Below are 26973 nucleotides of genomic sequence, written 5' to 3'. Positions count from 1 at the left end.
GGTGGTAACAAGCTGGGAGGAACATCCTAGTCTAGTGGGAAAGATATAATGGAAGGTCTTTACTCACTGATACTAGTAAAGAAACTAAGTGGCTTAGACTAATCTTCTCCAAAGGGGAACAGTAAAAGAGTAAGGGAAAAAAAAAACCCAGAAATGTCCTTGTTTTTAGAAATCCTGAGCACCTAGGAGTGCTTACTAGCCATGCCTGTGTTAGCAATTTAAAAAGCCTGGGGAGTATCCTTAGGCACTGTAATTTAATGGTTTATATCATTAAACTGCAAGTACAATCCCTTAGAGAATTCTGGGCTTTGCCCAGCTTTCTAACAGTTCCCAGGCATGGTTTGGGTAATAGCATGGGTAAGAGACTGTTCCCAACAGGCAATTTAGGCCAGACCACCCTGTTCTGGAGAGCCAAGCCACACAGATGTGGGGGTGGGGGCTGCCCCATGCCAATTGCCTTTAATGCCAAAGAACAGTCCTTGGTACATTTGATTTCTTAATATAGACCAGCCAGCTGATGTGGAAATTTCCAGATGCCTGACAATTCAGAAAGTCCAATTGCTTAAATTGAATGTATGGATTTAGTGCCTAATTATAGACCTATTTTTCAAAAAGATGTTGGCCTGAATAACTGAACAAGCGCAGGGCAAAGAGTTCTTCCTTAATGCAGGAGGAAACTTGATGGCTAGGAGCCATGCCAGCTACCAGCTGGATCACTCCCCCAAGCACTGTATTGGCTCTCCTCTCCTCTGGCTGCTCAGTCAGTGCCCAGAAATGCTCCTTCCACTGACCATTTGCACAGAATTTATGCACACAGAAAGACTCAGGTTATCACCAGCAAACAGTTGTGACAAAATTAGCAACATAAATGACTTGACTTGGTTTGCTTATACTTATTTTATTTATACTTACATACTTGTTTATACAGTTACAGCACAGCATTTTCAAGCAGGTTATGTCTAAAAACTAGCAGATGAACTAACAACTTTCAAGCTGCAAATATGTAAAATAAATCCTCATGTTAGATGCTCAAGAGGGGAAAAAACCCCCCACTGCCCAGATTTCACTCCTTGAAGTGCACAGCTTCTTCTAGCTTTAGTGAACCATGAAAATATTAAGGGGATAACTTGCGCCTAAGTATTTTGATGTTCATTAATCCTCAGGTTGCTTTAGTAAGAAAAACAGTTGTATCAGTATTGTACAGCATTGCATCAGACACTTCTACTCTAGTTTTTCGGTTGGTACGACTTCTCAGATTTTTAGTTCTGTTAAAGAACACAGATTCTTCAGCAGTCTTTGAAGGGTGATGGTACTTTAAAAACCCACAATGGAAACATGTCCAGGGAGAGTGAAAGAATCAGCGTGTTTCCTAGGAAAATGACATTTGAGTGTGTCCTTCCTTTTGAACTTATTTACTATTTCAAGGTATTCTGGAAGAAGGGATGGAAAATTCAAATGACAATTATGTTCCTATAAATTTAATGAAAAAAAAGTATTCACTAACACAAATATAAACTGGTACTTTATAATATATTGAATTGTCTTTCTTACTCAAATGTTCCAACCATAGAAAACAAAACTTTTAAGAATCTTCTATATGACACAGTCTTTTGCAATTAATTTTGGAGCTAAAATTATCTGAAGAATAATTATAAGCATTCTGTCTGTGCACCCAGGCCTTAATTTACTCTGTCCCCAAATGATTCTCAGTTAATGCTTGTAGGTTTTAAAATTGCTTTACTTTACTGATATTTATGTTTACAGGCTGGTGGCTAATATAATTTGTCAGCTTAATCCAATAATTTTTTTTCTGTTATATGTATCTCCTATGATAACCAAATAATTAGCATATCTAAAAAGATGGTAGAACTCTTCTGCAGTTGTGATATTCTGAAAAGTTTACCTTTGATTAAATCATTTTTCAGTAGTTACTTCAAAGAGGATAGAGCATATCCCAGAGTACTCATAAACTGACACAACACTGAAGAGAGATTTCTCCCTCTATCTATATAGTACATTTTTCAGCTCCAAGCATCTAATTTTATCATTCAAATGTTTTAGGATTCCAAATTTTTCATCAAAACCCAAGGCTATTTTACAGAATGTCATAATGTGCATATTTTCACATTTGATAAAATCAATATATTTAATAGTATTTTCCATCTTTTTCTTGAGTAGCTGACAAATGTAAAATATTTGATCCCCCAGGGGTACATTTATTCTAAATCCCATATTGATGTTCCCTTCTCATTTCCTTTGATTTTGGGATAATGTAATGAAGATGGCATTAATGGTAGAGATGCCATGATAATCTTTCGATTTAATTTCATCAAGCTTTCTCATAAATTGGTATGTGTTAGTATTCATCTGTTCCACTGAGATATCTTCAGACTACTAAACCTAGCTTAAGTCTTTTTGTTATCTTATGCATTTTATAGTTAATGAAGAGATTTACCAGTATGTGTTATCTTGCTGTTCCCAAGCAATCTAATTTCCTCTTCAGTTTATTTTTTAAAGTATTTCTTCCATATTTGCTTCCAGAAGAAGGTGTTTTCTTTTAAGATAATTAAGAAGATTACTCACATCTTCCCTCAACTGGTCTATAACTGTAGTATTAGAAATTAAAAGATGCCCGTTTTCATTCTCCATCAGCTCGTCTTCTCCAGTTCAGTGATATCTTCCCATATTCCTTTTGCCCTACTCCATCTCCTTCAGAGAGCCTCATATGCAGTGCTTTTACCACCAGCTCTTCACTGGCTCTTTCAGATCTAGGAGGTCTGAAAAAAAGAAGACCAAGAGAAAGATGACAGCAGTCTACATAAGTAGGGTGGGAAGTGTGAATAGAGATCAACTGCTCATTGTCCCTTTGAGAAAAATACATAAGGGGTATCAAATAAATGTGATGGATAGAAAAAACAGAAGAGGAAATACTTCTTCATACAGTGTAGAAGTCTTGGCCATGTGGCACTAGAATATTAAAATGCCACAAGAGTTCAAAAAGCAATGAAGAAATTTATTGAAGAAAAACCTATGGGGGTCTGTTAGAAAGATGGTACATACAGTTTGTAACCACAGGTTGCTGGGAGCTGAGCAAATATTCTGGGGATGTGTCACGAGATACTTGTCTTGTTCTTACCCTCTTCTCTGCACATCTGCTATTGGCAGGTTTTGGGAACAAGATCCTGAGGGAGTAGGACATTTTGTATGACCTAGAGGCCATGGCTGTCCTTGGCCTTTCTTCTGCCTTATCATATTTTTCAGAGATTCTGTTTCCAAAGACATATGACCTCTGAAGCACATCAGTTCTCAGTTGTTCTTTTCCAGCCTTTATCAAAACCCTGTTCATATCATTCCTGTTGCCATACTATCCAATGGCCTCTTTGTTTGCATCAAGATCATCCATAACATTCACATAGTTTTAAAATCCACAAGTCTGTTTTATAAATATCACCTGATATCCCTCTTTATTTGGATTCCTCCAAAACACTGTATTTTATGAGCAACTCAGCTATTTTTTTTCTATTCCTTATTGTGCCAAGGTTCTGTTCTTTTTTTTACTGCCTTTCAGCACTTTACAGCTTCACAGTCAACTTCCCTTATTAGTATTCTGACAGACAAAAGTTAAGTGGCCACCAGCTGGCATCATAATCTTTCAAAGCATCTTCTGAATTTATCATTTTGCATATGTAAAGCATATCTAAGAATTCTACATATCTAATACAGAAAAGAAGTCAATATGAGTATGCAAGCTAAAGATATTCCTTAAATATGAAATGGTTGAGAGGTAGAAGCTATTAGACTAGTTTTTACTTTTCATTAATACTTGATTGGAACCCAGGTAGATTCCAGGAAGGAATATTACAGGACCAACTTTTATTATCCAACAAATCCCAGGAAAAAAGGTATTTTCCAACAGAGCCAGACAATGGCTAGGAAAGAGAATCTGACAGCTCAAGTCCTGGCCGTTCTCAGTATTCTTGATCTCTTGCTCTATCTCTTCTAAAGTTTACCATTTATTTGATTTATAAAATATGTGTGGAAGTAGCATTGTGATTTTCATGATAGACCAAGAATAGAAATGAGGCAATGTCTGTGGGAGGGAGATTTTAATTTACTAGATAAGTGCTAGAACCAGGAAAAAGGCAAGCATAAAAGCCTCTTTTCAGGATATTATCTCTCCCTACACACCTTTCCTCCTTTATGTAACAGCTGCATAATTTAAAATGACCCATTATTTGTCTTGGCATTTTTTGTAATAGCTTGCTAATGGAAATAGTTACGGATCTATACAATATTTTCCCCTTCTGGGCCTTTGTTGTTAGCCTGTTGCTGTTTCATTTACTAATCATTTGTTTCTGTGACAATTTAAGCCAGTCTGTCAATTTTTGATCTTTGAGAACTTTTTTTTTTTAAAAGAAGCTATCTCAGAAACATAATTTTGTCAATTATAAAATGAATTGCAACTGTGAGCTGCTTCTTCATTTCTTAAGAGGCTGCTGTGTGGGCTTCCTAAGCCGGGTGGAAGAAGGAAGAGAATTAGGAAAGATACAAAAACTTGCTACAGTTGCCTCAACTTTCAGTTGCCATTTCAAAGGCCCTCAGGTTTCTCAGATAGATGCGATTTGACACCTCAAAAAGCTGAGGTATCCCCAAAGTTCTGTTAGGATGACCTAAGTATCCTAGGGCATTTCAGGTGACCCTCACATAGATTCTCAAATGATGGAAAAAGCATGGGGGGGTTTGTTTGTTTGTTTGTTTGTTTAATCTAGCATTTCCAGTTGATCTGGCTGTGTAGTACAACTATAATATGACGGGAGACAACGAAAGGAAATAAATGCAGTAATCCAGCCTTACTTTCCCATCAACCGGGGCAAGTCTTAATAACTGTCATAAGTTAATAGTGTCTTACAGCTATGTTTTCTTTAAATTCCAGTGATCTGTGTTCTGATTCATGGAATATCTATCTACTTTATTCCAAAAAATAATTCTTAAAAAAAAAAAAAAAAGTGGGGAAAAAAGTTTCGAAGCAATATAGAAGCTTGATGACACCTGAGAATTTATTTCAGAGGGATTTACAAATCCTGTTTTTAGAGCTGCTTCATACCTTTGGGCATATCAAAACAGTTAGGGACATGCAAAGTATCTGGCCCTTACAGTTCAAAGATGTTTATTTTAGCCTTGCTTATTTTAACCTTAGGAAGTTCTACTATTGTGGTACTAACTGTTGTTGCAAAAGGCACTATTATCTTATTGTAGGCTCATTTAGAAAGAAATGATAGAGATTCACTGAATGAATTATTCATACTTGGCTGAAGTGACAACATATTATTGTACCAAAATACAGGAAAATATAAAATTCTATTTGTTCTTCAGCTTTGGACACAATGGTATTTTTAAAAAATCAAATACTAATGTGTACTTTGGCACATCTTTAGCATTTGTGCCTCCCTCTGATAAAAGGTGATGCAAGAGCTTTCATCCAGCCTCTCTGCAGACAAGGACACTGCTTCAGGGGAATGCCAGACAATGTAGTAGCTCTTCTGCAGTAGACAGGGAAAACATACTACCCCCTACAGTTAGCTGCTAAGTAACCTTGTTTTTATCCTCTTTCCTTTTCAGGTACCCAATTCTGCTCTCACCGAGGTGAATGAGATCTTTTGCAGGAAATTTGCTTTTGTTCCATAGAAATTTATGGGAAGGAAATGGTCCTTCAGGAAGAGTTCATTCCTGTGCCTTTATGAATTTTCTACAGCAGGGTTCACAGCAACAGCAATTCCACTACATTTACCAGCAATTCAGAAATAACCTTAAACACTCATTGCCATCAACTACATGTGTGTTTAGCTGTCTTAAAATCAAGCCAGACATTTAAGATCCTCCTATGGCCTTAGAAAACTAACTTTATGTGCTTTCATAAAACACAAGAAAACTTCTATTCATCTCATTTTGCATCCATTGTCACCCTCTTGATGAGGTATCTGGTGCTGAGGTGCTGCACATAAGATGCCTCTACTGTTTTGCTCTCAGAAAGGGAAACTGGACATTGTATTATTGTCTGTGTGTTACTATGAGAGAAAATTAGATTACACCTTGCACTTTGAAGCAAAAAGAAGGGAAAGTCCTGACAGATTTTACAGTCTACAAGAGATACTTAGTCATGGAGTGATTACTCAAAAATCACAAGCAATCATTACACTCACTTTCCCTTGCTTTGTTTTGTAAAACAGCAGAGAGCAGTTGTGGTTCTGCATCTTTTCTTGGTTATCGTGGACATAAATCAGTCACAGATTTGGAGGCAGGTATTTCAAATCTTGAACTCTGCGTGAAATTCAATACAAAAGCAACATATAGTGGTTTATTTTTCTGAAGAACCAAGTTTGAGCACTTGCCTATGAATATTCCAGCTGTGGTGTACATAGTGCACATATTTAACACATGTTCTAGTTAGCAATGTCGGTTGGGATTATGCTTGTGTCCTGAATATTGCCAGACTTCTGTACTGAAGACACAAAGAATGAAAGAAAACCTAGTCACTGCTTAGTGGGTTTACTTCTCCTATTCATGCTGTTGGGAAATAAGCCAGTCACTTAGTATTGAGGCCATTGATAGGCTCTGACTCATTGATATTATTGCCCTAATCATTTGGTTTTGCATAGAAATACTTCTTTTCTGGTATAGGTATTTAATCTAAGTCTTGCAGATTTAAGAGCTCTTACATGATGACTGATGTTATGATCACGTAAACCAATTCTAATGGAGTTTACATACACAGACACTAAAATTACTCACCTTCAGGGGCAACAGTACTAATAATGAAATGAATTAGCAACTTGATCTATTGGATATGTTAATTTGCCTGGTAGATTTGGAGAAAAGATAGAGGATACCCACACCAATTTCCTGAATACAGACTGATTCACTATTATTCTCTCTGACATATGAATCACTATATTTTTCAGTAATGAATGTCAGGTATAATGTTTAGAAACAGTGGAGTAACAAGTTACAGCAAAGATCCATACAGCTTTTTCCTTTGCTAAATCCGAACTTATCACCCTGGTGATAAATAGCCTTCTCAGAATTAGTAGAGGCTAATTCTGTGACATATCCCTAGACCCCCATTACAAAAATATCTCTCTCCTACTTAAATGGTACTCTTATTTCTCTGATTCAGAAAAGAGCCTGAAAAGCTGTCTTTTTCTCCTCTCAGCTCTGTTCATATGGGCATCTGGTTCAGATGGAGTTAAGGGTCTTCCAGTTCATTCAAACATCTGGTGCTATAAATATTCATGCCTTGGTAGGATTCCAAATTTTTTGTGTCCGTTGGCTTCTTTTTCTACAAAATACTTGAGGAGTTTATATGAGGGGAGCTTTCTTCCATCTGAGTGCTTGCTCAGAATTATGACTGTATCTTCAAAAACTGCTGAAGGAGGAAGAAAATTGACATTGTACAAAAGCAGTATAGCTATACTAAGTCAGGAAAAAAACACCACAGACATTTAGACCAACATCCTCCCTCTGACACTGAGAGAATGGAGTAAATATGGACTCCAAATGAAACAGATTCTCCATCCTTGAAGATATCAAAAATTTGACTGGGCAAGGCCTGAGTAACCTGATCTAATCGGGCCTGCTCTGAGCAGAGAGTTGGACTAGCTGACCTCCGCATCTCCCTTCCAGCCTACATGATTCTGTGACTCTATCCTTTCTATTTAGCATCTATCCATCCATTGCTAATCCCCTGGTATCAGAAAAATAAATCCTTCTCGCACTTGTCTGGGATCTTTTCAATTATGCAATAAGAGTGTCAAAACACACATTCTGTAGCTTTTTGAAGGCACACGGGGTATAGCTAGATGCCTATCTATGAGCTAGATGCCCAAGCTCCCACTACAGTCAGTGGAAATCAGTCAATACAGTTGATAGTTGCACTAAATTTTATAAGTCTAGGTTGCCCACAGTCTCTATAAACTTGTTACTAATTTGCTGCATTTAAATTACAGCTTAGGTTGCCCCTGCCAGTGTGGAACTTGTGCAGTTCATGTGGGTCACGTGTTTTACACAGAACTGGGAATTTACTGCTAGTCTAATTAAAGTCTTGACAGTCTAATCAAAGAATTAGTATTAGTCTGGGTACAATGATACTAACAATTATAGTTTGAATTATCCAAACATTACTTAATAATGATACAGTGAAAACCGAAATACCCAAACTTTGTAGTAATTTTCCCCTTCTCTAGCATTATGCTCACCCTTCCACTGTCATTCTGGTGACACAGAGATCATGTCCTAAGATTGATGGCTTCTATCTTGGGAGGAGGGTGTCATGACAAGTCATCCATGGAAGAATTATGATGTTGGGGGGTTCCTCCTCCTCTTTTCTGGAAATATGATGTTGGTGTTGATGGTTTCTTACTCCTTGGTTCTTACTCTTGGGACTGCTTAGTGTCATTATTATGTACTTGCTAACACAGTCCACTTGCTCCTTATTCATTGGTTCCCATTTCCATATTATAACCAAATCTACTCTGTATGGTATGTTTTACATATATCAGATTCCTGTTCTTTGCTCTGTTTGTTACACCTAAATTGTTTTACCTAGCTCCCAAGGTTGCATTCCTTTGATGGTCAGTAACTGACTACTACCGAGTTGTTTATGACCCAGGGCCCTCTGTTATCATCCTGTGTCTGCACTTTCAAGGCTTCAGTTGTCATCCTATGCCTGTGCTTCTCTACACTGCATTTTTATTCTAGCATTATAGATAGGTCATTATAGAAAGAAAAACTACATGTATTTACTACTTATAAAAATGTATATTACAATAGGCGTTACACCATTCAACTGTACATAGCTAAGAAAGGCTGAAACAAATCAGGTAAGTCACCTGGTTATCAGACAACTGCTGATACAGCTAAACAAACTAAACCCAACCTCCAGGTAGGTCAAGACAAGTCCAGGTGAATCCTGACATGTCCTAAGGCCTGTGTTGTCAGCTTAACACAGAGCCTGAAGCCTGATAATCGTAACAGTAGCACTGTATGCGCTGGGCTGTAAGGCTGAAGAGTCAGGAGAGCTATTCAGCTCACCTTGCAAACAGATGCTGCCATTTGAAGAGCCCAGTCCCACCTATAGTGTCCTGAACGTGCTTGGAATCCTGGCAACGCATCCCTTGATTTTCAAGGAGAGTGAATTATTAACACTTTCTTTATCTAGTTCTGAGAGTGCTAAGATCAGATAGCGTTTCTAAAAGACATCCTGAAAAGCACATGCTTGGCAAAACTGTTTTGAAATGCAGATACCATGGTCTTATCTACACATGCTTTACCTATGTGAGAGCTCATATGTCAGAACAACTGGTACATTATGGATTTGGAACCGGCTTTTCTATCACTCGTAACTCTGATGTTGTCCGAATGAGCCCAACAAATACCATGCTTCCTTCATGACTGGGACATTTGTCTCAGAGTTGAAATAGTCAAGACCAGCACGTCCTTCCAAGTGGACATTTGTGTGCTGAGTTAAGCAACATTTTGCGTTGCTTGTTGACACCAGAGTTACAGCCATATTCATGTAGTACTTGCTGACTTGTCACTATACCTGCTACATTCACTTTTGCTGGGATTCTTGCACAAGACCCAGATCTTCATCTTCAGTTGTAAATATCAGAAAAAAATGCTGGAAGACACTATAGGCCCCATTCAGCTTGCAATTCTGGGCTTCATTTCTGTTTAAACTTGGTACAGTATATATCAAAGGCTAGGAAATTTGGTGTGATGCATGTCCGAGTCTAGTATGATGCATGCCTGAGTTCAAATGCAGCTGAGATGTGGTCAATGGAAAAAGGATCTAGGAAAGCAATCTTAGATCTGTAGGTATAGGGAGCAAAGGACTATTTCTTAGTTCCAGACAAACTCTCTCAAAGTATCAGTCAGCATCTTAGGCAATATTGTTTCTCACATCTGTTGGTTTCTAAGTTTACAAAGGTTTCTGCAAATAATTTTTCACCTGTTTCTCCTCCTGGCTGGCATCTCCTCTTCTTTCTGAGACTTAACATTGCCTGCAGATTTTACAGAGGCTCCCATTTTCAATTCCCAACATCTTGCTTATTATTATATTTGCCAGTGTAAACAGCTTAATAGCAGTATTGTCAGCACATGATTCAGCACTTCTGGAAGCTCTCACTGTGCAGTATTCCAAATGACAAGGAAATAAGCTCACTTAATTCTTACTCAATGTACTTATTAAGATATAGATTTATGGCTGGACATGCCGTGGTCCTGATCCCCAGTCACTCATTCTTCTTTCTGAGATGGGCACCCGTCTGTTTTTTTTTCTGTTATGGCCACATTGCAGAACTAGCATGGTGGTTTATGCTCACAAGGTTTTCACCTCCAAGAGAATATGACTAGCATGTGAACATGGTTCCAAAAGTACAGACTAGTCTCCTATGCCTAGAATTAACCGCTGAGTATCTTTTCCCTCTTTCGTCTTATCCCCCTTATTCTGTGATGAGCAAAATTAGCCCTTAAGTAGCCTTTTCCTCAACTTTCCAGACAGAAAGGGCTAATCAGTTGAGATATCCTACCAAAAAAAAAAAAGAGCTTCAACACTGAGATGAAGTACCTTGTTCTATTTTTTTGAGAAACATACCTTTATCAAAGATAGACTCTGCACACCCCATGGGTCACCTGTCCCTGCTTCCACATATTGTACACTTCCTTTTTATGTCTGAATTAATTTAGGAGCTCTTTGCTCATTCCTGCAGGCCTCTTGCTGCCTTTGTTTGATCTCCTATTTGTCAGGATGGACCCTTCTTGAGCTTGAAGGAGGTGAGCTTTGAATCAACCAGCTCTCCTGGACCCCTCTTCTTTCCAGGGTCATAACCCCCAGGATTCTTCCAACCAGATATCTGAAAAGGTTGAAGTCTGCTCTCCTGAAATGCAGGGTTGTAGTCCTGCTTTTTGCCCTGCTTCCTCTTCTTGGGATCCTCCTCCTGGGTCCTTGTGGATCCTGTGACTCCAGTGGTCACATAGTGACTGCAGCCAAGGCTGCCTCCAACTTTCATATCCCTGACCAGTTCTTCCTTGTTTTTAAGTATCGGGTCCAGGAGAGCACCCTTCCTTGTTGGCTTCTCCAGGATGAGCGCTGGCACTGTTCAGCATGGGCAAGAGAATGCTCAGGAGAATCCCATCCATGTATATAAATACTTGAAGGGAGGGAATGAAGAAAAGGCTGCCAGATACTTTTCAGTGGTGCCTAGTGACAGGACCAGAGGCATTTATCTTAGAATGAGATTAACTGCATGATGAAAATTACTGTTTTTCTCCACTCACTATAAAAAACATCCAGATACCTAGATCCTAGGCAGATGTCTGTAACAGAAACAACTAAATTTAGGTGAGGTAACTGCTCTGTGGTGGAATAAATCTGGGCAGCACAGCTGACAAATATTTTAAGATAAGTCTTCCTCCTTTCATTTAGCTGAACTCACATAATGATGTGCAGGATCAAACCATTACTGAAGTGCTGAGTTCAGAGCAGCTCTGTACATTCCCAGCAGCATTTAAGACACTGAAGCATAGCACTGTCTTTTTTGCCTCAAAACTGGTATGAATGCTGAAATATCATGCCCAAAGCTATATACACGCACCACACAATTGAACAAAAGCTGGTTTCAGTGGAAATTGTCATTGAAGATTTCTCAAAATTAATTTTTACTTTCTGCCACTGCAGTCTAGGTCAGCTCAGATGTTGACAGATACTTCCACTCAGATTCAGCAAACCAGGCATTTTTTCCAGAAAGCTACATTCTTTGGAAAACAAGAGTATGGAAAAGACTTGAGCAATCTTAATTACAGTTGTGACTATGTGTTTGCGTATTACTAGTTCCTGAGGTGTGTCTGGATAAAATTTGGGTGACTGCCTCTAGCTGAAATAGCACAGTGTATTCTGACAGTGGGACACATGTTGTTTGACTGTTAACATGCTAGTCCAGTGAAAAAGAACATTTTTCTCCATGTTTAACAAGTTACCTGTTGAGGTAAGCAGTCATATTCAGACAGTTTTAACCACCACCTAAGCTTGTGTGTCTAGCTAACAGGTAAAAACTATGGATGTCAGAAATCCTCTTAAAGTCATTTGAAGTGCTTTGCAAGATACAGAATGCTTACTCAGCAGGAGACTAGAGGCACGGGGCCTCAGTCAGAATTTAGGCTGAGTTAGCGATACAACTGGCTAGTGATGATGTGGTGGCTAATGGCATGGTAATGCTCTATTTTTGTTTATATTCTGACTTAGGTTCAAAGGAAACTAACCTAGCATTACAAGGAGTCAGTGTAACAGCGCAGCACTGTGTGATTTTTAATGCAGTTGGATTAGGAACCACCCTTTTGTTCTGTGTTTATAATACAAGAGGTTTATAATTTATGCAGAGCTTTATTTTATATAGAAGAAAATCAATTTGGGCATAAAGCCTGCTCAAGAGCTGTATATATGGGAAACATATATAATGATGAACAGACTGAAAGTTATTTAGAACAAGACCATTATCAGTACCGTACAGGACAGTGTGTCACAGGACATCTAATTTGAATGATCAGCATGATTTTGATACTGAAAAAATAATTTTCATTTTATAGTTTTTTCAAATAGATTTTTATATTGTGTTATCAGTGTTAGGAGAAATGCCAATACATTAGACTTACTATTCACTTACCATGAATATATACTCAGTTTCTCTCTGTTCCTGTAGGACAAAGACCATGCATTGCAGTTAATATTTTAAAGCAATATTGGCACTACAAGATCATGGAGTTACTTGTGTATCTATTACTTGGTCTTTCCTCTTCTAGTTGTATAACAAAATGATTTTCAGATAACATGCAGGCCTTAACTGTTTAGATTTTTTGCAAACAACCAAATTAAAAACAAGGTAGCTTTCAGATTAATGGCTGAACAAATATTTGAATAATCTTTTTCCTAAGGGATACACGCTAAAACTGTTTTCTATTTAATCACACCTTATTGATAGTACGAAAAAGACAAGCATTGCCAAGATCAGAATGGAAATGCTGCATATTGGCATCTGTATTTTTTACCATTTTTTTCCAACAGATCTCAAGCGTTTGGGGATTTTTTTTGTGTTCTTTGTTTTCTAACTGGAGGTATTTTCTCACATATTTCCCACATTCCTTCACAGTTTAGTGTATAGTTACATTCTTTATTCTGTATTTCTACTTTACTGTCATCAGTTTTATTGACTCTGCCTGACTTCTGCACATTCCATTCAATCCCATTTGTTAAATGGCAACTTCAAAGCCATGTGGGGATTTTTTTGTTTGTTAAATATTAGTTATTTCCATAACAGCACATTTTGCTGCTGTCAAGACTAGGTTTTTAACATCAGATCTGTATCTGAAAAAAACCTGAAAAACTATTGCATAGAAATTTTTAAAAATTGTAATTACCTCTTGGTTTTGTTGTTTGTGGTTTTTTTAGGTAGTGTCCACCACTGGTGTTTGCTACACACAAATATTTAAATGATTATATTTTATTAAAAGACTTCTTAAAAAAATATTTACAAACTCATAGATTTTAAAGACAAAATAGTTTTAAAGACAACAGCTCCAAACTGGGACACATGTGTTTACTCCTGTGATTCTTCTGCTTTGTTCTGACTTCTCTCAGAGTACACATGCCTCTCCGAAGAGGTGGGACTTACCAGATCATTATTACTCACTGTTAGACCTGTCTGTCACCTGTGTGAAGTGCTGTCAGCCTTTGCATTCATTCTTCAGAGCAACATCCAGTTTGTGTCACCTTATGTGGAAATAAGACTTTTTAAGAAGAATGCCCTCTCAGAGACAAGCACACACTGCCTCAGCCTTTATTTATGGACTCTGTACCATTTCCTCTGGATTCATAGCTTACTCCACAAAACTAGCTAAGCAATCATCTCTCAGTGACAACTTGTTCTGCCTTTTTTTTTTTTCTGCAAAACCAGCAAACTATACTGAAGAAGCTGTATTGCTGCTAATGGGAGCATTGGCTCCCCGAATTTGTCGGAAGCACAGCTATGTCTGCATTGAGGATCATGTTCCTTCACTTCTGTGGTCTCCTGCTTTAACCATGCTTGTGGCCAGCAAAGGTAATTAGTGTAAATTGTAAGGGAGGCAACAGAGACATAGGGATCTGACCATGCCACCGATTTAGACAAAGTACAGCTATGCACGAGTTTGTCAGAATACACCTGAACTAGTGTAAAATTGTCTCTGTGACTAATGGCAAATAGGTGTGGAAGTATAGAGATCCATGCAACCTGCAAAATCCATCCTAGACCAAGGCAAATACTTGGGATGTTTCCTGCCCTGAGCTCTGAGATGCAGTAATGACACTCAAAGCTGGTTCAGATATATCCACATGGTATTTGGACATATCCAAGGACCAGATTTACAAGACTATACACATGTCTAGTCACACTGAACAAAGATGATGACAGTGTAATTGAAAATCCGTATTCAGCTATGCAATCTTAAAAGTAGCCCAGTGTTCCTGTTAATGATGGCTCTGTCATTGCCTATGTGGCCTAAAAATGGAGAAGAAAAGATGAAGAAAACCATTTCTTCCTAATAAATTCAGTCCCAGGGGTTTCTTTAAGCCAACTTCCTGCTTAAAGTAGCTATCTAAACCCATATGGAGATCAGAAATTTTGTGCAGTTTACATAAAAAAGAACATGGAATTAAAACTAAATAGTTTATAAACAGAGTTTGAAAACAGCGGGGAAAACAAATAGTAAAGTCACAGTGTGGTTTCAGGTCAGTCCATGAATAAATTAGGCACATTCGTTTCATTAGACTTAGATTTGGAAAAATCTATTTATTTCCCACTGACATTATCTGTATTAGAGGTTTGAAAACCAATGCTCAAGATGCAAAATGAAGCTACAAAAACTGAAATTTTTTTTTTGTTCAGTTTTTGGACAGAAATCTACACCTTTTATTCTAAATTCTTTATATGGTACAACAAGCAAAACAGGACAGTAAGCATAATATTTACTTGAAATAGTACAAAACTGTAGAATAAATATGCAGTATTGGTTTTATGTATGTTTATTAAAATAAAATTAACCTAGTTTGGAAATCTACCTATTATGTAAGTTCCATCAAAAACCTTAAAAATTTGAATAGCCTTACACAGGTGAAGAAGTGTAAAGTTAAATATAGTGTTTTCTTATTTGCTGGCCATTGATTGAATAATGAATGAAAAACAGGTTTTAAATTGCTAACAGTCCTGTACTGCTTGCCTTTGTGCAATCACATTCAGACTTGTCTGAATTCAGATCACATCCTTCAGGTCAACTTTCTGCAGAATTGAGCTTGCAACAGCAACTAGTACCAAGAAGATTCTTTTCTTGGCTCATTTTCATGGTGGAGCAAAGTTTAAACTGTTGTAAACTTGCTGACTACAGCAATTAAATTTCTTCTTTCCTAAAACAAATCTGAAGCAATATTTTAAATGTCATTTTGACACTATTTTGTTACATGCTATTTAGAACACTATGTTTCCTTAAATACAGATCTTGCACAATAAACAATTTACTGCCAGGATCCAGGAGACAGTGATAACCATTACTGCCACTATAGGGCCTTAAAGTTTAAGAAGGTCAAACTGAAAAAGTAAATCTTAGAACTAGCATTAAACTGTTTTAGTCCACATGACTTGTTCATGTAAGTAATAAAGTCCTAACAGTTCTGAAATACGCGTTTCTCACATTCAATACGTGTTTTGTACAGGAGAGATGTGGACAAACCGGAGAGAGTCCAACAAAGGGCCACCAAGATGATGAAGGGACTGGAGCATCTCTCCTGTGAGGGAAGTCTCTGAGACCTGGGACTGTTCAGCCTGGAGCAAAGAAGGCTCAGGGGGGGATCTCATCAGTGTCTGTAAATACCTGCAAGGAGGGTGCAAAGAGGACAGCGCCAGGTTCTTTCCATGGGTGCCTAGTGACAGGACCAGAGACACTGGGCACACGCTGAAACACAGGAGCTTCCCTCTGAACATCAGGAAACACTTTTTTTTTTTTTATGGTGAGGGTGACTGAGCTCTGGCACAGGCTGCCCAAAGAGCTTGTGGAGTTTCCATCCTTGGAAATATTCAAAAGCCATGGTCATTCAAATTCATGGCCCTGAGCAACCAGCTCTATGTGGCCCTGCTTGAGCAGGGGGGCTGGACCAGATGGCCTCCAGAAGTCCCTTCCAACCTCAACTATTCTGTGATTCTGTGGTTCTGTAATTTAAAGGTGCCTTCATGCTTGCCAGTTACTTTGCAATATAGATTAATATTATGCCATAGTCAAAACCTCTTGAACCAGACAGTTAAATTAAAATATACAGATAACACTGTTTTGAAAATACAAAGACCTGACAGAAATGCACAACCTTCCTTTTGTAGCCTCTACCAGTACAATGACATAGGCTATAATCTAGTTACATAACTTTAAAAAAAAGTTACTATGTTTCAGAAAGAGTAAGAACTGAAAGATGGACATACCCTCAAAACAGACAATGTGACTGATTTAGGCTTTAAATAAGTCCCATAAGTACACTGGTAATACTCCTGAAAAAAAAGAAGTTGAGACTCTGTATATCTCATAAGTTGTATCACCCATCCAAAATCTGTCCCTAAATATAAAACTCTGACCCCCCACACACTTTTACTACCTTTACTGAATCTACCCCTGCCTCTACTGACACTTTTCCCAAGCTCTATGGGATATTTTCTAATTTCACTATTAAAGACATTCTCGTTCTTGCCTTTCTTCCCTTAAAAAAAAGTGATTTGTACAAGTTCAAAACTAAAAGTTACACCTTAATAAATTCTTACTTATATTCCAACATTTACACACTGAAATGCTATTTGGCAGCTACTAACTAGCATGCAAACTGGAGCTTCTAGGACAGCGTATTCCACAGAGCTGAGATACAAAAAAACCCACTTACAAAACCCATGGAGCTTAGGTGACATTTTCAAAATTTCAGATCAAAACTTCATTTTTGATTTGTACACCACTTTTCAGGAAATGTCTTCTTGGGCTGAGATGTCACATGCAACACTTTAGAAACAGTTTACTTTGGGGAAATTTGTTTCTAACAATGTAGAAAACACTAGAAGTTAAACCTATTACATGAATGGTCCAAATTCCATTTCCCATGCAATCTGGTAATATAATTAAGAGATTTTCCTTCTATTTGGTAACTGAAGTACAGTGTAGTACTCTGTACAAACTATTCTTAAACTCCGTATGACCTTTACTAATAACTGTTCCTTTTAAGACAGAATAATTAAACATAGAAATTTTCATAATGTATAAAGAGGAAGAAGGAGGAAATCCTGTCAGGAAAATAATAATATTAATCCATTTATAACCTATATATCTCTGCCAACTTTGTTTCCTAACTGGTAGGACTTTTGATGTGCAACAGAGTTCTTGTATGAGGAACATAACAAATTCAATGAACAACAGAGTAGGCCCAAACTTTCCAAACTTGTTTGGGTAGCTCTAGTAACCGCTGCATTAGGCAGATACGGGGCTGCAGGCAAGGTCCCAGGCACACGCAGAAAGCCTCACGCTTCCACCTCCTCCTCCCTCATGATCCTGTATATCTTCACTCCCACCCCCGTCTAGAAACAAAACTCTGAGCTCACTCTCCACTTCTCTGCCCTCCTACGCATACATACTGGGACTTAACTCCACTCCCTTAAGTCCTCACCCAGCTTATCAGTAATGACTGCCTGCACAAAAACACTTACCCTGCTGTGCAGGTCAGCCTCCGTACTAGCAATCAGCCTGGATAAAGGCGATGATCTGGGTTGCAGGTTAAAGTTCTGCATGCAAGCTATTACTGATAGCAAGAAACTGCTTTTGTGAAAGCGTTATATTTCAGTACATGTACAAACACTCCTCCCCACTGCATCTACAGCTATTTCGAAATTGTTTCATACCACAGCTACATGCAAAAGACTGGGAACCTAGGAATGAGTCATCCTCATCTGATATGCCACTATAGGTGAAGGTGTTTTTCACTGTTTTTACCACAGAAGGTCATAAACATATAAACAGTTTTAAGAGGAAGGCAGAAGAAAGTCACATTTTCTTGTCATACAATGATGTTCTGCCTTCAAAGTCACAGAGGGCAAATGGGCTCATGACTCATAATTATGCAGATGCCTATTCAAAATCATCCTCCAGGTCCTCAAGATGTCTTCTGGGTCACATCCTACTTCTCACCCCATGGAGGTAAGTATCTAAGCAAGGCATGAGTTTGGGACCGAACAGCCTTACAGAACAGTACTGCAAAGAAAAGTGGGGAAAAGGCTGAGGCGCAGACACCTGGTCATAGGCTGGGCACCGTGTATGCCACCGGGGGCGAGGCTGAGGACGGCTGCCAGCACGGCTCCGCGAGCAGGCCTGCAGCAAGGCCGGGGCCTGTACCAGCCCTACACTGATCGACAGGAGGCAGCAACCCTCAGAGCCAGCAGCAGAGAAGATGGCGATACCCACAGGCGGGAAGCCCGCGGACTCAGCAGCCCCGAAACCTGGGACAGGTACAACGCTGGGGCGTCCGGCGAGGGAGCACGGCGGCGCGGCACTACCCTCCCTCGGTGCAGCTGCCAGCACGGGCTCCGCCAGAATATGGCCGCCGTCGCGCGCCCCCGGCGGCAGCAGCGCGCATGCGCCCCCGGCGGCAGCAGCGCGCATGCGCGCCCGGCAGCGACCAAGGGGTTGGGCTGCGGGGGCACGCGCGGCGGAACACGCGTGGGGCGGGGCGTCACGGCGAAGGGGCGGAGACTTCCCCGCCCCGCCCCGCCGTCCTGCGCGCGGCGTAGCTCTGCCGGCACCTCCGGCGGGGGCGGGGCGCGGGGGGGCGGTGCCCGGGCCGGCTCCGCCGCCGGGGGGCGCGGTGGGCGGCCGGGGCGGGGCGGGGCGGCGGCTCCGGTCGAGCGGGCGGGGGAAGGGCCGAGGGACGCGGGGCAGGTCGGAGGAGCGGTGGCCGCGTCTGTGCGTGTCCGCGGGCGGCCAGGATGGATCACCACCAGCCCGCCAGCCGCTACCAAGTGGTGAGTGGAGCGTCACCATTGAGGCCCCGCTCGCCCCCCCTCCCCCCCGGGTCGGGGCGGTGCGGCGGGGGAGGGGGCGGCCAGGGCGCTTTCCTCCCCGTCCCGGTTCTCGACTCCCCCGAGCGGGGGTCTGGCAGGGACCCCCGGGCGTTTCTGCAGTGCCCGTACGGGCCCGAGTGCGGCCCCGTCCCCTCCCTTGCCCCGGCGGCGGTGGGGCTCTGACAGCCGGACCTTGCCCGGGCGGCGCGGCCCTGGCGGGGGGAGCGGCCCCCTCCCGCCCCACCCTCCCCCGCCAGCTCGGCCTCTGAGGAGCGGCTGACCGGCTTCGGCCGCGCTGCTGGCCTGTACGGAAACCGCCTTTGCCCGCCCCCCTTCCCCTCCCTCCGCCTCCCCCTCGGCGGTTGGTCCCGGTCTGGGGGCGGCGGGTTTTCCCCAGTGCGTCCCCCGCCGGTGAGGGGGCGGCGGGCCGGGCCGCAGCGCGCAGTCGGAGCAGGACGGCGGCTGCCGCCTGCCGCGGAGCGGGGTGGGGGACGGGGTAGGGTTAGTTACCTCTGGTGAGTACGTGGCTGGGAGCGAAGCGGCGTTCCTGCTCTAAAACCTTGTTATTTTTAACAGCTCGTTGCTGTCTGGCACGGGGATAAAGTGTAATGCGCGTATGTGTGTTGTCATCTTTAAGCCAGTGTGTGTATACACACACACGTGTACGCGGGCTTAATGAAGATTAGATGCAGGGGACTGTAAAATGCGGGAGACTGACCTTCAGAGTAAGCCGCTGGGGGGGTGTGTGTGTGTATATGCACACGCACAAACACACGCGGGCAAGCTGGCTTACTAAAGAACAGCCCGCAGTGGTTTGCGGCTCGTCGAGTCCAGTTTAAATGTCTGTTCCTTCCTTCCTGAACTTCACTACAGAAATAATCATTTAGGCGGCAAAGATTTTCCTCCTGCCCGAATTGACTGTACTGCTTGTTTCTCACAGTCATTAATGTCAGTTATATTAATCTTGTAGTCATTAGTTTAATGATTATACAAAATATATAAGCTTTTCTGATTATCGGTCACAAAAACAACTGAGGTGTGGTCAGTCTCGTCAAGAGTTTTAATTTTCTCCTTCGGTTCTTTGTACTTCGTGGCTTTGCTATGTATGTAAGGGTATACTATAGAAGTCTGAAATCTTTGCTACTGTCTGTAATTCAAATTTCTACTAAAATCTTCTAGGTAAATACTGGATTATTTATCTTAATGTTTGTGTTTTACAGCTTGAGCAGTGAAAACAATGTTCACAGAAGTAAACACATTTCTGTGAACACATTTCTGTGCCTATGTAGAACTAAATGCTGATACTTATATTCAGACTGTTCCTAGGTTAAGATCTAAGAAGAACTAATAGGAAAACCCTTGTAATAGGTTTGGTAGTCTTACAGTGTGGGAAATTTCTGTATGCTTTTGGACAGTTATATACTGGGACTGTCATATAGCTGATGAACACACCTAGTATCCTGCAACTTCTCCAGAGTGACGTGTGCCTTTGGGATGCTAGTTGGTCGCCAGTTGCTGTATGGGTCAGTGCTTTCTAGCATGCTTCTTTTCCTGCGCCACACTACCATAACCTGGAATCAGCAGAAGTCATTCCTTCTTCTTTACAATGGAGAACGAAAATGCTGGCAAACTGTTTTCTTAAGAGCCTACAAACACTTCTCTTCCCTGAGGCCTGAAGTAACCTGGGTATGTTTTAAAAGGCCTTAAAAGTATATGCTGTTAAACCTCAGACAAATATAAGAGAAATTTTAATTCCATTACTTAAAGGAACAGAAAAAAAAATGGTAAGATGAAACAAAGAAATAATTTGCCTCTTTAATATTTTTGTTACATTTAGGAACTTCCAGCGATGGTGCTGGTGCCACCTTTGGGTAAATGCTCTCTGGTGCGGCCTTCCGAAAGGGCTAATCTTAATATTCAACAGCAGGAGTTGGCCTACTCAGTTCCCTGTGGATATGAAACTTTGTGATAAATTTGTGCCACTGAATTTTGTTATGGAAGTGTTCTTTGAAGCCTTCACAATTACAGCACGTTAAGTTCCATTGAATTTGTTGTAAGTCACGATCAAAGTACTATCTTAACCTCTGATGTACTCTGGAATTTAAAATATGACCTTACTGATTACTGTTCCATGGGAAAGAGCATGTTGTTTTATCTTCTCTCTGTTGTATCTGACTGCTAGACGTTGAGATTTTTGTAATGTTATTTACTTACTGTGTTGGGTTAGAGAATGAAAGGAACAAGGCAATTGCAGATGTACTTAACTAGCACCTGATTATTCAAGCATGTGATCTTAAGTGTTATGATGTATTTGCTTACATAATGGCTGTGATGGGTAATAAGCAATAGATCATTGCAGATTTTATGGTTGTGTCCTAATTTTTACAGACAAAATATAGAAGGAAAACATGTCTTAATGTGGCTAATGCAACATTAGTTTTTTGAACGTCCCACTCCTTAGTGCTAAGCTTATGAAATCTGACCAGTTCTGCTATGCTCGCTGTCTCTTTTTTTTTTTTTTTTCATGAAAAAACAGGGTTTTTTCAATTGAACCCATTCTGCCTTTACTTCTAACTGATCTGTTTTGCTCTATTCAGGGCAAGTTCTCTTCTAAATAGAAAGAATTACAGGCATACATTATTATAGAAAGAATTACTGGCTTGCATTTCCGTTCCTGGCAATGACAGTAGCACTTCAGCGAAGTTGAAGGAGCTGTCTCACTGCTGCCTCTTTTTATTTGTGGATTCTTCAAATATGTTAAACAAAAAGACTTTAAGAATGGCAGGCAGTTTAGTTTTGAGCTTTAGCACAAGCCAGTTTTATGTCATCTTATGAAACAGAATATGTCTGATCATAAAGCTAACCCTCAGCTTCTCTTGTTTATCTCTGTCAGAAATAGCTTCGTTCTGCATCTTATTCTTTCTTCAGTGAGTCTGTGTTTTATTTAAAAAGCAGTTTAAAAATGTTCAAACCAGGCAACAGTTAGAAAGCCAGTACTTGAAATTGCAGCAAAGTAAGCGTTGTGAGCAAAGAGCAGGCGGTACATAAGCATTACATAACTATCTGCCATGGGCATGTGTGATTTATACTGCTTTCTGCCCCCTCCTTTTTTGTCCTTTCTTCATAGGGCAAAAAGAAAACTAATTGATGGGTAAGAATTTGTCATGCTTCCCTGCAGGAATATGACATCAGAAGTAAATTAGCCAACCTTTGTTGTCTTGCTTTACTTCCTTTTTTTTCCCTTAGTCACTTGCATGTTACAATCCTGTTGGTAAACGTGTCTTAGATTTTACATTCATTACAGATATAGTCAGTTTAGTCAGTTCAGTTGTGTTGTTTCCTTATTGTTGTTTTTTTTTTTTTCTTTTTCTTCCCCTATTCTGCTTGTTGTTGATGAGGGGACTGAGGCATCAACTTTAGGAAAATTATAATAAAAATTCCTCACTGATCATTCCTCTGATTCTTTTTACCTACTAGCTCTTTGTCATCTGACCTTAATTTGTGCATTACTGTCTTGTCTGAAATGTCTGCTCCTAGTCCAGCTTGTTTGCAGAAAAAATGATTTGAATGATGCTTTGTGAATCTATACTGGAACAAAGAAAAAGAAATGCACCCATTTTCTGCAGTGCATGATACTGGCTGAGCAGCTAAGTATTAAAGCTAGAGATTGCCTTTTTTTTTCTGTGAACTGTGATTTTCCAGGTACTTGAGTCATGAGGGAAGACTTCATGTGCATATGAGTGGTTTAGGCACAAAAATCGCATTCAAGGGTGCAGGACTTAGATGCTGAACTGCTTGAATGATAATCAATTTGCTGCTTCCACCCTGCCCCCCTCCCCCCCCCCCCCCCCCCCCCCCCGGTCTTTCCTTATTAAAGCTTTGGGTTATCAATCTGGGATCAGGTAGTCATCAGTCTTTGACTTACGGAGTGGTAAGAGCTAGACAGGTAAGTGGTAAAATGAGTAGTTAGCAAACTGGGACATATGGAGCCAAAGGCAGCAGTCCCCATGGATGTCAGTTTAGCTGTCACTGAACTTGCCATGCCACTGTAGCACCTGCTGTTGGTGGGATTTGTAAGTGATGTGTGATGTGAGACTCTGAGACATCAGCCTGCTGTTGTACAGCACTATGCAGGGATAAGGAAAATTTTTTTTTAAAAAGGCATGTGAATCTTAGATGAATGCAAGTTGTGTGTGTTTTTTAGAAACAGGGTTAAGAGATGAAAATTGCCGTTCTAAGCACTTTATTCCAATCCGTTTGTCTGCATAATGCTACATGTTGTGAATAGTTTTAGTTATCCCAGATGAAGCTTAATTTTCTGTATCTCTTAACTCCATTGTCATCGACTCTTTACTCTCACAATGTTATCTGGTTAAAAACATTAATCAAAGTCAAGTTGTCTTTGTAGGTCTCAAACACGTGTGAGTCAACCTACACAGGAAATGTGCACAAAGAAAAAATCTCTTCCTCCTTCCTTTCTTTTTGTGGGACTAAGCCTAATAGTGGTTGACAAATAAAAACCCAAATATTGTTTATTCTACACCTTTGTTATAAGACCCCTAGCTTATATCTAGCATACTTTCTACAGTATTAATTGTCTTTGGAGAACTCTTATGTAATTGGTGTTACTGAACAGACCGAGCTAGTTTACGTTAGGGAAATTCTGTTGCTTTCCACCGATCTGGTGGTGATGTCGTAACTGGAAGATAAAATACTGCATCTAGGGGACTGTTTATAATACTGAAAAATATTGAATGAAGATGCATTAAGTGATAAGCATTACTGTTGCTTGCTTGTGGCGGTTGCACTGATGCTTTTAGTGATACGAACCTCTTAATCATTGAAGGAAAAATTTTTCAGTGCACTGGCTTTTTACATGTCAAACACCTAGCATAGACCTCTAATAGTTTAGAAGGGCAAATGAGGATTTTCTGAAATTAGGTAAATAACACTTTCAAACAATGGGCTGTCCTTGCATCTTAATTGTTTTTTTGAATTTAATAATAAACATTTTAAAATTTGGGTTTATTTCTGTAACATTTTTACCTGTGACAAATGTGTCCATTAAACATAATGGATTTTTCTTGAAAGAATAGCTTTAATATTTTTATAAACACTTTTCCCTATTTTTGTGAAGAATCTTGCCACAAATGAAGAAGAAAAATTATAAATGTGTAGGTATGTTTGCGGATACAGTAGTGATGCAGCTTAAAAAGTAGTATATTTCACATTTTCTTCACTTTTTAGTTAAGTTTCTAAATACTATCATGTTTTACATGAACAAGGAAATAAACCTCAAATCTCTTTGTATGTTTTTCCTAAGTCAAGGTGATGAGTTACTGGATAGGTACAATCTTCTCTGTCTATTCCCTTTTGTAAATTTAAAGGGAGGTGGTTTAACTTTGTGTATTGCCATCACGGTCTGGTTTTTGTATCTCTTTCGGAGGGCCACAAATACAACACCCAGCTTTGCAACTGATTCACATGAAGAAATGCTGGCTCACTGGTACAGCAGGAGTGACAGTGGTTACAATGGCTTTCTAGTTTTTATGTGGGCACAGGTTGTGGCATGTGGGCAGTTTTCTTCTTGGCATGGGCACAGAGGGACATAAGGTAGTTTGCACACAGATTGGTTTAGTTATATAGGGCACCAGTTTTACTGTACTGAACAAAATAAAATCAGTATTAAAAACTAGCAAAATGTACTGGGTTGCTCCACTCGGGTTTTTCTCCAAGGGTCTTGGTAGGCCAAAATTTAAGATTGAGTCTGTATGAGAGTAGTGCAGGAGGAGAGAGTAGGAACAAGACTGTCCTTTCTGGTGACAGCAAGCTGTTGGAATGGCTAAGCCTGTCTTGTGAAACTGTGGGAGTTTTAGGTTTCTGAAAGATGCACAAACCCAAAAGAAAGATGTTCCTGATCTGTGTGGTGACACTAAGTCAGGTAATGTAAAAGGACAGCTTCAGGCTGTGGCATGCATACATGCCACATCTAGTAAGTCTTCTACTAAAAAAGGCGGAAGTTCAGTAAGAGGAATAAAATGCATTCAAATAGCAGGGTTCTCAGCAGAAGTCAGCTGTGATGTGGCCAAGCTAGATGTTCTTTTCATGCTACTTTAAAAAAGAGAAACTCTTAAGCACTCTTTCAGCTTGTTCATATCTGAAAAATGTGGTAGGAACCACACCAGGATAATCTCAGAAATCAAGCACTACATTAATACAAAATATTAGTAACAGTCTTCTAGACGGGGAAAATCAGGTGCTTCTGACAAATGGCTAATGCTAGCCTTACTTTGAAACTTTCTTCCTTGAAACAGTGTTGACAAAACAAGGAGGATGTGGCAACCAGTAATGTCATCACACCTAACTTTGTGAGACCTCAGTGCTCAGTTTACAGTCATAGATTTGAATGTTGCGTTCAGTTTCATAGCCTCAAGCCTCCTTCTAGACTTCATGTGTGTCAGCTACTTTGGAAAGGGGAATGAACAAATGGATGTATACCAGTACACCCACATTAGACAAGCCATTTTCAAAGGGAGAAGAAAAGTAATCCTAAGAGATTATGAGTAGAAAAAAGAATGAAAAAACTGGCAACTCCTTAGGTTGGAGAGGCACTACCAGCTCTTCCTACTGAAACTGAGCTATTGAACAGCCAAGACTGTGGGGTTGAGCTGCCTCAGGCTTAGGTCTCCCACTTCTTGGACAAGTACTGTCACAGCTAGCTGATTTTAGTTAAATGGGCACCCCCTTTGCCAGCTGTGTTTTTAATGAAAATGACTAACAACTTCTGTTTTGTGCTGAAGTCATTTCAGACTTGTGCTGTGAGCCCTGGCTGTGCGTGTCAGGATGTGGATGCCTTACAGCTTTGAGATTTACAGTGAAAGTGGAAAAAATATTTCCATCTTAACATTTAAGTGTATTCCACTTAAGCATTGTTTCCATTATCGTAGGCTAATAATAGCCTAAAACTGATATAGTTGAACTTACTCCTCAGTCACTCTATAGCCAAAATACTAGATATTGAGTCACCCCCTAACCCCATCCCTGGCCTTGCCTCCTCCAACTCTGTTTGGAGTGGACAGAATGATTTAAAAAAACAAGCTTCCAAACTTTGAGTGGTGTAGACACAACAAAATCCCATCAATAACTTGTATGTTACTTTATTTCTGTTTGTAATCCCATTTTTCTTTTTTTTTTTGAGTTATTGTTCAAGGTGCTTGACAGAGATTTGTCATCTTCCTTCTTGTAAAACGCGGCTTTCCAGTAAAAATTGAAGAAAAATTTTGGTCTCCAACTATTGTATGGTAACTTAACATATTTGCAAACATAGTTTGTCCATTTTAACTTCGCAAAAGGTAAAATATTGTTCGGTAATCCTATTAATGTTGACTGATAATTGTTGTAGGAGAGGTCAGAATCATGTCCTTGGTAAAGATGTATATGTAGTTTGAATTTTTGAACATGTGTTTGCTTTTCTCTGATTAATCTGAAAAGGTTACATAGAGCAGCCTTAAGGAAAGGTTATTGACCTTATCAGTTATCTCTGCAGAAAATGAGGTGGTTTGGATTTCTCTTTTTTTGTAAAGTAACCCAAGTTCATGTTTAAGAATTGCTTTGGTAACGGTTAATGTAGTTAACGTGTCTTCCTTGAGGAGTGAGTGATGCCTTTGGTGAAGCATAAGATGGTTGGGATAAGAGTCCTGGGTGATACTGAGGCCAGTTGTCCATTTTGATCATGGTACTTTGAATCAATTGTCACATTTTGGAATTTAAGAGAAACAGTACTTAAAGTATTTTTAAGGAATGCACTCAAGCATTA

At 40.0% G+C, this 26973-nt stretch overlaps 1 protein-coding gene and 1 long non-coding RNA gene across 7 annotated transcripts in view; one reads left to right on the top strand and one right to left on the bottom strand.

The window, feature by feature from the left end:
* Positions 1–878: 878 nt before the first annotated feature.
* Positions 879–19691, bottom strand: LOC141919597 (uncharacterized). Of its 3 annotated transcripts, XR_012622017.1 has the most exons (5): positions 19668–19691; positions 13722–13819; positions 12717–12746; positions 2456–2777; positions 879–1430 (listed from the first exon to the last, which is right to left on the bottom strand). It is a non-coding gene; the product is annotated as an uncharacterized LOC141919597 (long non-coding RNA). The 3 variants fall into 3 exon arrangements; XR_012622015.1 differs by lacking the exon at positions 879–1430 and having other exon boundaries at positions 2170–2777; XR_012622016.1 differs by lacking the exons at positions 879–1430; positions 19668–19691 and adding an exon at positions 17811–18681 and having other exon boundaries at positions 2170–2777.
* Positions 18992–26973, top strand: part of NDFIP2 (Nedd4 family interacting protein 2) — a 47155-nt gene continuing 39173 nt past the window's right edge. For 2 of the 4 annotated variants that reach the window (XM_074815462.1, XM_074815459.1), the window contains exon 1: positions 18992–19118. In XM_074815462.1, coding sequence (XP_074671563.1) covers positions 19083–19118 — 36 coding nt within the window. In that variant the 5' untranslated portion in view covers positions 18992–19082. The remainder of the gene's footprint in view (positions 19119–26973) is intronic. The other 2 variants (XM_074815460.1, XM_074815461.1) reach the window with 1 other exon arrangement.

This window comes from Strix aluco, chromosome 2 (assembly GCF_031877795.1).
Source record: "Strix aluco isolate bStrAlu1 chromosome 2, bStrAlu1.hap1, whole genome shotgun sequence".
In the NCBI taxonomy this organism is placed as follows: domain Eukaryota; kingdom Metazoa; phylum Chordata; class Aves; order Strigiformes; family Strigidae; genus Strix; species Strix aluco.
The sequence above is the reverse complement of the archived record's forward strand: the minus strand, read 5'-3'. Positions and strand labels throughout refer to the sequence as shown.